The 10,917-nt window shown below is 38.9% G+C and overlaps 1 protein-coding gene across 1 annotated transcript in view; it reads right to left on the minus strand.

The window, feature by feature from the left end:
- LOC308367745 (uncharacterized protein) overlaps positions 1-6,237 on the minus strand; it is a gene marked incomplete at both ends in the record, with an annotated part of 10,863 nt that extends 4,626 nt beyond the window's left edge. The window contains 3 exons of the mRNA XM_080841737.1: positions 1,068-1,387; positions 1,976-2,179; positions 6,210-6,237. Coding sequence (XP_080697863.1) covers positions 1,068-1,387; positions 1,976-2,179; positions 6,210-6,237 — 552 coding nt within the window. The remainder of the gene's footprint in view (positions 1-1,067; positions 1,388-1,975; positions 2,180-6,209) is intronic.
- Between the last annotated feature and the right edge of the window lie 4,680 nt (positions 6,238-10,917).

Below are 10,917 nucleotides of genomic sequence, written 5' to 3' on the forward strand. Positions count from 1 at the left end.
ACTGGATGTCCTAAAATTTCCCTCTGGATTAATAAAGTATCCATCCATCCAAGATCAAGTTACTGCTTACTACTCATTTCAGAACAAATCACCCTTTATTAATAATTTACTAACCTTTATAACGGGCAAAACGGAGTCTTATTGTAAAGTGTGAAACACATGATCATCTAGAAATCAGTTACTTACCTTTATAACTGGCAAAACGGAGCCTTATTGTAAAGTGTGAAACAAATGACCCTTTATTAATCATTTACTAAACTTTATAACTGGCAAAACGGAGTCTTATTGTAAAGTGTGAAACAAATCACACTTTATTAATCATTTACTAACCTTTATAACTGGCAAAACGGAGTCTTATTGTAAAGTGTGAAACACATCATCATCTGGTAATCAGTTACTTACCTTTGTAACTGGCAAAACGGAGCCTTATTGTAAAGTGTGAAACAAATCACCCTTTATTAATCATTTACTAACCTTTATAACTGGCAAAACGGAGCCTTATTGTAAAGTGTGAAACAAATCACCCTTTATTTATCATTTACTAACCTTTATAACTTGCAAAACGGAGCCTTATTGTAAAGTGTGATACAAATCACCCTTTATATATCATTTACTAACCTTTATAACTGGCAAAACAGAGTCTTATTGTAAAGTGTGAAACACATCACCATATAGTAATCAGTTGCTTACCTTTATAACTGGAAAAAGGTAACCTTATTGTTAAGTGTGAAACACATCACCATCTACTAATGACTAAGTAAGCTTAAAACTTGCACAAAATGAACAGTATGACAAGAGAAATTAGGAAAACATATTTATTTGCACAAGAACAATATTGAAATGTAAACTGTCTGGCAATTCACATAAAAAAAAAATTCCTTCGGCTCTTAAAAAAAATAAAAACTATTTATCTGAGTTGAAGGGAGTGTGAGAGTGTGAGTGTGTGTGTGTGTGTGTGTGTGTGTGTGTGTGTGTGTGTGTGTGTGTGTGTGAACTCTACATTATAAAATCGAACAAATCAAACTAATGTAAGAATTCAAATTAAACAATTAAATTTTGTTTGGCACAGGCTTGCCTCTCCTAATGGGGAGCAGTGTCCCCCCAGCTTTCATCCCCTCTATTTTAAGTTTGGCAGCTTCATCCAGCTGAATGGCCGCATCGCACCTTTTGGCAAAGGCCAACACCGTTTCTCCACCTCCTGGCCTGTTGGACACCAGCTCCTGATATAAATCAGGAGCTGCTAAGGCCAGCTCACCTATTGCCGATGTAGAAACAACAGTATTGCGGTCAATTCTATGTTTTCTAAAGGCCCTGGTCATGGTCTTGGTCTTGCGCAACGTTTTCAGGATTGATTTGTACCGCCGTACGATTTCGTCTGGTGTTTGAACTGGAGAGGAAATAAAAAAAAAATTACACACATCTCAAAAACATACCGCTGCAAAGAATACCATACCAGACAATTGTACTTCAACACTATGGACTTGGTTGCTGTCGAACAATTCACACAAATGTATACATCTGTTCTACAATGTTTAACATTTACCAGCTGCATTGGCTATCCAAAAATCTATATCCAAAAACCCATATTTAGTATTTCTGAGGCAGCTAGTATTCTTTAGTGTGCCCACAAATCAAATTATATTCCAAAGCACTAGCATATCCATCTACCATTCTACACCAAAATCAAACTGTAAATCTAAACCAGAGAATGCAGCATGTTGTGTGATATTTACATTATCTACCAGTTCATACAGATGCATCTACAAAAAATGAATATTGTGGGAAAGTAAAAAAATAAAAAAAATCTAATTTAAATCATTAAGAGACACCTTAGAATCATTACACATAAAATGGCATGTTTCAAGCCTATGCCCATGTTTCAAGCCTATGCTCTTATCTTTTAACTTTTTTGATTAAATTACAATTTTTTGAGATGCAACTGTACACTTTCCTTTAACAATCAGCTAAAACTTACCACGCTGCCGAAACTTCTTCAGCTCCTTATTCTTTTTGGCTCCCTTGAGGTGCTTCTTGAGGTGCTTCTTCTTCTTCTTGCGCTTCTTAGGCGAAGAGGAGGATGAGGAGGATGAGGAGGATGAGGATGATGAGGATGAGGATGATGTGGATTGTGATTCGATTTCATCGACCACACCTATATCCCCAACTGGTTCTTCCTTCACTAAAAAAATAAAATATCAATGTGATATTTATATGGGCAAATACAGCCCATCAATCATGGCAGTGGCTAATGTACTAAAAATGAAGGCTAAAATATTTTTTTATACATATATTCCCCCAGCACATGGTATAAAGACAATGCCCATAAAACTAAATTCTTTGCTGATTTAAATCTAGCTATGTACCTCTGACGGAAGCCAGTTGTCCCCGGAGAAAGTCCCTCTCTTTCTCCAGGTCCTCTATCCTTTTTGTTTGCCATTCGAGTTTGTCTTTCAAATGACGAATCTCTAACTTGTCCTTTTGAAGAAGGACTGTTGCCGTTGGGGCTAGGTCAGAGGGAGAGCCTAAAAAAGAAATAGTTAGAATAACAATAAAGCTCAATACTGTATTGTATATATGGGAATCACTGGGGATTTTATGATTTAAGTCAGAATCCTTTACAAATCCATCAAAAAAAAATATTACTGTGCCCGTCTGTCTCTTTACTGGCCCAGTCCTGTACCACGCTCACGCAGCACGCTCTCACGTGCACCCCGAATGACAGGCACACAGAGCCTGTCAGTCGGTGTGCACGTGAGAGCGTGCTGCGTGCGTGGTACAGGACTGGGCTCACTAGCCACTTACAATATGTAAACCCTCAACGACCATTACCCGTTATTGTTTTCCACTGCGTGGCACTTAATATATCGTTCAGTTATTTATTTGTCTTAAAGTACTTGGCAATTAAAAATATTTGCAGTGGATCACGTTATGTACTTAATATAAGAACCCCCCTAGTCAGCTACAGCCAAGGATATAATCTATAACTGAAATGTATCTTTAGGTGGCCACCGAAATAACTCCAATGCAGACAACTCCCTACTAATAGCTTGTTTTAGCTGGATAGCAACTTGGTTTAAAATTAACTTTTATGTCCACCTGCAAATGTCTAGTGAATGTTCAAATTTGACCACTCTGTTAATTTCCAACCCTGGTTAGCAACCTCATAATTGATAAACTACCGTTATGTGGCGGGCTGGTAATGTTAGGTAGCTATCTAGGTAGGTAGATTGCTAGCTAGGTAGCTAGCTACCGAGTAGCTTAATAAACTGGCTAGATAGTAAAATAACAATGAAAACTTACTATGTCGTTTATCCGGCACCTTACGTTTTTGTGTCCTCTTGGGACGGGAACTAGCTGAAGTTCCAGCGGAACATGACTCTTTCGCTTTGGGCTCCATTCTCACATAAGGGGAAAGACGGTTCTTGGGGACGTGTGCTCTATATATACAGGTGGATGGGACTGGTACAGGCAGCTGCAACTGTCTGTGATTGGATGTTTCTATATAATTGTCTGTGGTTGGATATTTTACTTTACCTCGCTCTGGCGCCCAAATCTTTTTTGGTTCGTTTTTTTGCCTAATGTAAAACGACCATAAATCGATTGCCCCAACACAAACATATTTTTAAGGGATTCATTTTATTCTCATTGTCTGTCTGCTGAATTCTAGGGGCACACTTAGAACTGCCCCTCAACCCAAAGAACATTTTGGGATGTCTTGATAGCGCTCGTGTATTGTTTCCATAGCAGCAGTCTTAAGTTTGTAACGCTGCCCCAGAGGGTAAGCATTGCTTCAGATCAGGGGTTAAAAAAAAATAAAAAATCTCCCGCTCATCGAGTCCATCGCATCTGCGCGCCACAAGAGGGGCTCACCCATCCCACACACCAGACAGAAGAAGTTTGCCTCTCTGCGGTAGGTTCACTTTATAAACTTTCAAATTGGTAAATGCAAGAATGTCTATAACATATGACATGTATTTTATATGATAGTATGTATTGTGTTGGTGGTGATGCAGTTTTGTCAATGGGCAAAACGTTATATTTTTCACCTGACCACGAGGTTCTGTATGCGTAGGGTACTGTGATTAGATGTGAATTTCGCTAGGAACTTTCCAGGCTTCAAATGCATTGTTTAATTTGACAGCGGCTGAGGCTATTTATTGATACGTCTTTTAATCTTTAATCTTTGTATAGTGCGGGGGTCGGAAATAGGCGGACAGGACCGAGACACAATTGCAAAAAATAAATACAAAATTATAATAATATATATATATAGGCCTATATATAATAATTTTGACCAAGCGGTTTTAGCAACTGATGTTTGCGTGACTTTTATAAACCCTTTAAATACATTAAATTAACCATAACTTTATGGCAGGCTATGTTTTTGTTTAAACTTTATAATGCCAGTAGCCAATCAGATGATAGCCTACACTACGCAGCACGGGCTCGCTGTTAAAGCTGCGAGCTGTGGGACTGGTCGCACGAGCTGCAGACAAATTGACTGAAGAAAAGCCTGCGTGTGAGTTGAGAGGGAAAGTAAAGCAAGATTCATTGCAGTACGCGGTTGAAGAGAAAGATGGCATGCTCTAAAAAGCGTCACTGCCCAACAACGAGCAAACGAGTGCATGAGTGCTGTAGCTGAAACTTTGCTAGGGAATATGCTGGTCACTATGTTTAATGTTAATATGGAAAACGACAATACACACTGTTGAAATATTATTGAAATGTAGACCTTCATTTGATCTGATAGTAAGTTGTTGACCAAACAGACACTGATACTATTAGCGCCTAAAGTACTTATATTGGCTAAATATGCCCCTGAATCATAATGCACACCTTGACTGTTGGTACATAAAACACATGCAGTCCTATATCAGTGAAATCAACGGTCATAAAAAAAATGTTTGATAGACCTCCGGACCCAAGCTTGAGGACATTTTTTTAAACTGGACCCCTTAGAATTTTAATTGGATACCCCTGGTATAGTGGGCTCATATCAATAGAAACAAATGGTAGGTGTTAAATGTATCCCTATCGAAATGCTAACTAGGCTACTCATTCAATTCCTCCAGCTAGCTAGTAATCATTAAAAAAATATTATAAAAAAACACAAGGCAGGCTATGTTAATAATTTTGTTATATAAAAAAACCTTTTTGTGTTGTGATGGAAATGATTATTTTTTTTCTTAATGTTAGAATAAAATGACAAAAATGATATAATGTTTAAATTATTTTGTCACACGTTTCTCTGGATTCTGTTGAACTGTCTTGCAATATCTACTTCATCTAGTCTGAGTTTTGTTTGTCCATGTAAATTATACCAAAAGTAAAAATGTGTTATCATAAAGGTATGTCAGAGATCTTGTTAATTGTCGGTGTCTACTCCCTCAGTAAAATGTCTCTGAAAAAGAAGTTGTTGGCCCGGATTGAGGGAAAACAAACAAAACGCAGGACACTGAAATTGATAAAGTGGATGCAGAAGAAACATCTTCTGAAGAAAAAGCTCAGATGCACTCTCTGCCACCACAAGATGAGAATGGTATCTGTGATGAAGACAGACCAATACATCTGGTATGTGATATGGCGTAACAATGTCAGTGAATGGAACAACATGACACTATGATTATCATCAACGTGATCATTCTTCTTTCATCTAATTATTATTATTCTTTCTACTACTGTATAGATTAATACATTGAAAGGCACGTCTAAGTCATTTCATTAAAAGTAATGCATTGTGACGTGTGTACAATATATCACTACAATAATATACACACACACACACACACACACATACAGTATGTATAATTATTATATATGAATTGTATATTTAAAAAGAAATGTGGTATGTTCTCAGGTACTGTCAAAGAGCAGGTCATGGGAAAGTCTCCAGAACGATCAGAGCTGGCTCCTTTTTTGAAAGATCAAAATCATCGCTTTTCAGTTGGATGAAATTCATTTACAGGTGCTGTGCTGTGATTTTGTGTCAACAAAAATAACTTGCTGTAAACATTAGGGAGGTCGCTGATTAACACTTGCATCTCAGTGTTGCGATGGTTTTTAAAAAATCAGAAAGTAGTAAAAAAGGTATTAAAAAGGTATTAAATGTAGCTTAAGGCTTGCTGTATATACCCTGTTACAGTACACATATGGCTACAGAAATCTTATCAATGTTTTAAATATTATTCCTCCCTACCACAGATTCTCACAAGGGCTCAGGCTCAGGCAGATTGACATGGTCGATGATGGTATTGCTGGCAGCTCCAGAACCCTGACTAATATGGCAAGACGCATACGAGGGGTCTGTATTTGCGCAATGGACAGACACAGAAGGAAGAGCAGACAGTGTCTTGGTGGTCACAAAGAATTTGTTGTGATAGATGAGAGCTGCTTCCGCCATCAGCGAAAGGTTTGTATCTTTCCAGTTTGATTAAAATGTGAGCTCCTTAAAGACACCACTATTTTGTGCTAACCAAATAACCAACCATCTGTCAGATGCACATTTATCACCCAAGCCTGCACATGGACATGCACACACACACACAAACACATACAAGTTAGAAATAAGGTTTTTATTTGTGACCTTCTTCAATGTAATATAAGTAAACTATTTGTATTGAGTATTTGTGTCTGGGAGCTTCTTGGCGATTCATGTTCGGCAGTTAAATGAAAATCTGTTTAATGGGAACTATTTAATAATTTATATATTTTAAAAATCTTGTCTGTATTATACACTGGGCTCTGTTGTACAAGATAATCAAACATTTGTATTGCTGGAGTTATCAATATGGACAATTTTTGTATAATCATCAATAAAGGATGTTATACAATGCCCCTGATAACTAGTATGGCATTTTGTACAAAGATTTTTGGTGTAATTTGTGTACATTTTTTTGATTAAAATTATGTTGTGATTTTTTTTTTTTTTTTTAGTATGCACGGGGACGATTTGGCAGAACCTGGAGAAGGAAGAAATGGGTTTTTGGAATGGTGGGAGTTAGAGACAAAAGGCGGAGACTAGTGTTGAAACTAGTTGAAAAAAGGTCAAGACGCCACCTTGTCCCTGTGATAAGACAGCATGTGAAGTCAGGAAGTAGAATTATTAGTGATGAGTGGAGGGCATACAAAAACGTGCTAGGAAACCTGGGGTACAAACACTACACTGTAAACCACAGCAGGTGGTTTGTGAATCCCCAGTCTGGCAGTCATACCCAACATGTGGAAAGAGCTTGGGTGACCATCAAAGGGCAAGTGCGTAGACTTAGGGGAAATCGCACAGAGAGTTTGTTGGAGGAACACCTCAAGGTCCTTGAATGGTCATCATGGCTTGGCTCTGGTCACCCTGATGGGCCACTAGGACGCCTGCTGAAAGATATGAGAAAAGCCTTTCCAGTGTGAATGAGTTTATTTATGTCTGACACACACACTCTTTCAAACTCCATGTGTATGCCCTTCCCCTCTGTCATACAGATTGTTTATTTATTTTTTAAGAGCCCAAGGACATTTTGTTTTTTGTTAATTACCATAGAGTAGGGCTACGCAGTTTTAGTTAAGACAGTTTAAATGAATGGTGTAAATAAATGTGATTTCATAATATCTTTGTTGTTGTCTTACTGTTCATTTTGTGAATGTGTTATTAGGGAAGTTATAAAGCTTACTTACACATTAGTAAATGGTGATGTGTTTCACACTTTACAATAAGTCTCCGTTTGGCCAGTTATAAAGGTTAGTAACTGATTACTAGATGATGATGTGTTTCACACTTTACAATAAGACTCTGTTTTGCCAGTTATAAAGGTTAGTAAATGATATATAAAGGGTGATTTGTATCACACTTTACAATAAGGCTCCGTTTTGCCAGTTATAAAGGTTAGTAAATGATAAATAAAGGGTGATTTGTTTCACATTTTACAATAAGGCTCCGTTTTGCCAGTTATAAAGGTTAGTAAATGATTAATAAAGGGTGATTTGTTTCACACTTTACAATAAGGCTCCGTTTTGCCAGTTACAAAGGTAAGTAACTGATTACCAGATGATGATGTGTTTCACACTTTACAATAAGACTCCGTTTTGCCAGTTATAAAGGTTAGTAAATGATTAATAAAGTGTGATTTGTTTCACACTTTACAATAAGACTCCGTTTTGCCAGTTATAAAGTTTAGTAAATGATTAATAAAGGGTCATTTGTTTCACACTTTACAATAAGGCTCCGTTTTGCCAGTTATAAAGGTAAGTAACTGATTTCTAGATGATCATGTGTTTCACACTTTACAATAAGACTCCGTTTTGCCCGTTATAAAGGTTAGTAAATTATTAATAAAGGGTGATTTGTTCTGAAATGAGTAGTAAGCAGTAACTTGATCTTGGATGGATGGATACTTTATTAATCCAGAGGGAAATTTTAGGACATCCAGTAGCATCCAGACACAACATAGCAAATAACATGTTGTTCTACTTCAGCTCTGGAAACCCAGATAAGACCATAGTGTGCGTCCCATGTTACTAAAAAAAAACAAAAATGTTGGGGGGGGGGGGGCACACGTTGTCACCCCCCACCCCCCCTCCTGAGGGCTAATACCAAGAATGGTAGGGAATGTGCAATTGGGCTAGTAGAGGAGCCAGTTAAGGGATAGACAGTGGGTTGCCAAGATGGGGATCTTCCGAAATAGTGAGCCCGCATCGATGTATAAAAATTGTGATTATAACTCATTTATAAGGGCTTATTAATGACTTACAAAGGGTTTACAACCTCATTAATAACATATTTATAACCTATTTATAAACCATTTATAATGGAGTCTTATTGTAAAGTGGTACCAACATTTTTAAAAAGCCAATCAAAAACATGTCAGGATAAAATAAGGCCAACTACATAATTGACATTCAGACCCCATCAGACCTAACATCCCCTCCCTCCATCCCTCCCTCCCTCCCTCCTGTTCAGACAATTAACACCTTCTTCATGAGTCTGTGTACCACAGGCCCCCAACAAGCAGCTCCAAACATGTTGGCATATTATGATTACATGATGACATGTAACATCACATGCCGTCAGCGCCTGTTACAGTAATATCAGATAGCAAATGCCTCTGAGATGGACCCATATTCCATATACCCAATTGGGGAAATCTCAGGGAGATTGTGTTCACAGCATGAAGCCCTTTCAACATGAAGAACCAATGTGTTTCACTTCTTACCTCCATCTATTGGAAAATCAAACACATTACTGAAAGATAAAGTCATAATTTACTTTCAATGGCTCTTTTGACGGTGCAGACAATCGTTGTTGTGCAACGAATCATTGCTTTCCATCAGAAAGCCAGCATGTCACCCATGGTTTGGAGGCTGGGCTTTCAGACCACAGCAGTTGCTATTGCAGCTAGAACGTTAAGACAGTACAGGGTCTGTTTGTATCAGATTCATGCTCCAGACACAAAGATAAGATTGATTGTTTACTGACTGACTATAAACAACGTTTTGGTGAGGGTTTTAATACATAAAATCAAATGTCTAGCTGATATGCCATTCAATTTGAATCAATTGTTTTGTATTCCTCTGGGGTAAATAAGTATGCTGATAACTGGACCTTGAAAAACACTGAACGGTGGAAACACAGAGACATGTAATCAGATCAAAGATAAAAAGAAGAGACATTTTGTTCCAACTCCGATAATGATGTCCTTTATTTCCTTGCCCCAGCCACTCTCTCTCTCTCTCTCTCTCTAGCTCTCTCTCTCTCTCTCTCTTTCTCTCTCTCTCTTTCTCTCTCTCTATGTCTTCACGATCCCCTTGATTAAAGCTGGCACTGATGTTGAGTGAGCTTCTCTTGTTGGCGGCGGCAGCGCCAGTTGGAGCGTTGTGGGCCGGATGGGCAGACAGATGTCTGTTTGGCGATCTTCAGACGTCCGAGCAGAAGCCCCCGCCGTACGTGGGTAAAGAGGACACAAAGTGGCAGTTTGGCAGCTCCAACCAGGAGTGTCACTCCGTATCGTGTCCCCTGCCAGCAGAAGGCGCGTCGTTAAACGGAGGAGGTCGCAGGAACGGGAGCTTCCTGGGCTTTTTTTTCCCTTCATGGGACAGGGCATGCGGCGTGCCACCTAGGCACACGCTTCTCCCTGCGTGAGACGGACGAGATGTTTGATGAGCAGTGGAGACAAGGGCGCGAGACTGACGCGACGTCCTCCCGACATTCTGACGGGGACGTGAAGGGACGTCACGTCAGATCATCCAAATGCACCAACGTCAAAAAAAAAAAAGGGAACAAAAAATGTGGGCGGACATGTCAGACTGCAGCGGTGCTGGGCGAATAGCTGACATCTCGACAGCTTTAAATCTTCCTGAAGTTTCAAAAAATTAGACTTGGATATGATATTCTGTCTACAGCTCTCATGGCATGTCATCCTCAAATCTGACACATGTGCAGAGTCTAGAGTTAAGCACCAGACAAACAAAAAACTAGGCCTACTGTCATTAAATAATAACAACAAATGATTTGGTTTTCTGATTTTCAGATGTTCCTTTGGCCTTATTCCAGTGTAATAATAAAGTTTATTTTGACAGGTAAGCCTTGTTGACATCGTGAGGCTCGTCTAACTGTGAACTGATAAAGTGGCCTTAACTTTAAGACAAGGCAGCTCTGTGCTCCACACAAAGACACGGGAGTTTAATGAATTCGTCCAGGAATGACAGTGAATGAATTCAAAAGAGATTCTTGGACGTGCACAGGCATGTCTCTGCCAACCAGATGGGCATATAAATGAATTTTGTTCAGTCCTCTCAGACACAGCCGATGCATTTGACACATATCAAATTCGCAGTGACCCACCATAGCATGTCATCTAATGACGGGAGACACACAACGTGTCAGTCACATCCATTAAACCGCACTGACAGCCACCCTGCCAATTTCCAGCTGTA

The sequence above is a fragment of the Sprattus sprattus genome, assembly GCF_963457725.1.
Source record: "Sprattus sprattus genome assembly, chromosome: 7".
In the NCBI taxonomy this organism is placed as follows: Eukaryota; Metazoa; Chordata; class Actinopteri; order Clupeiformes; family Clupeidae; genus Sprattus; species Sprattus sprattus.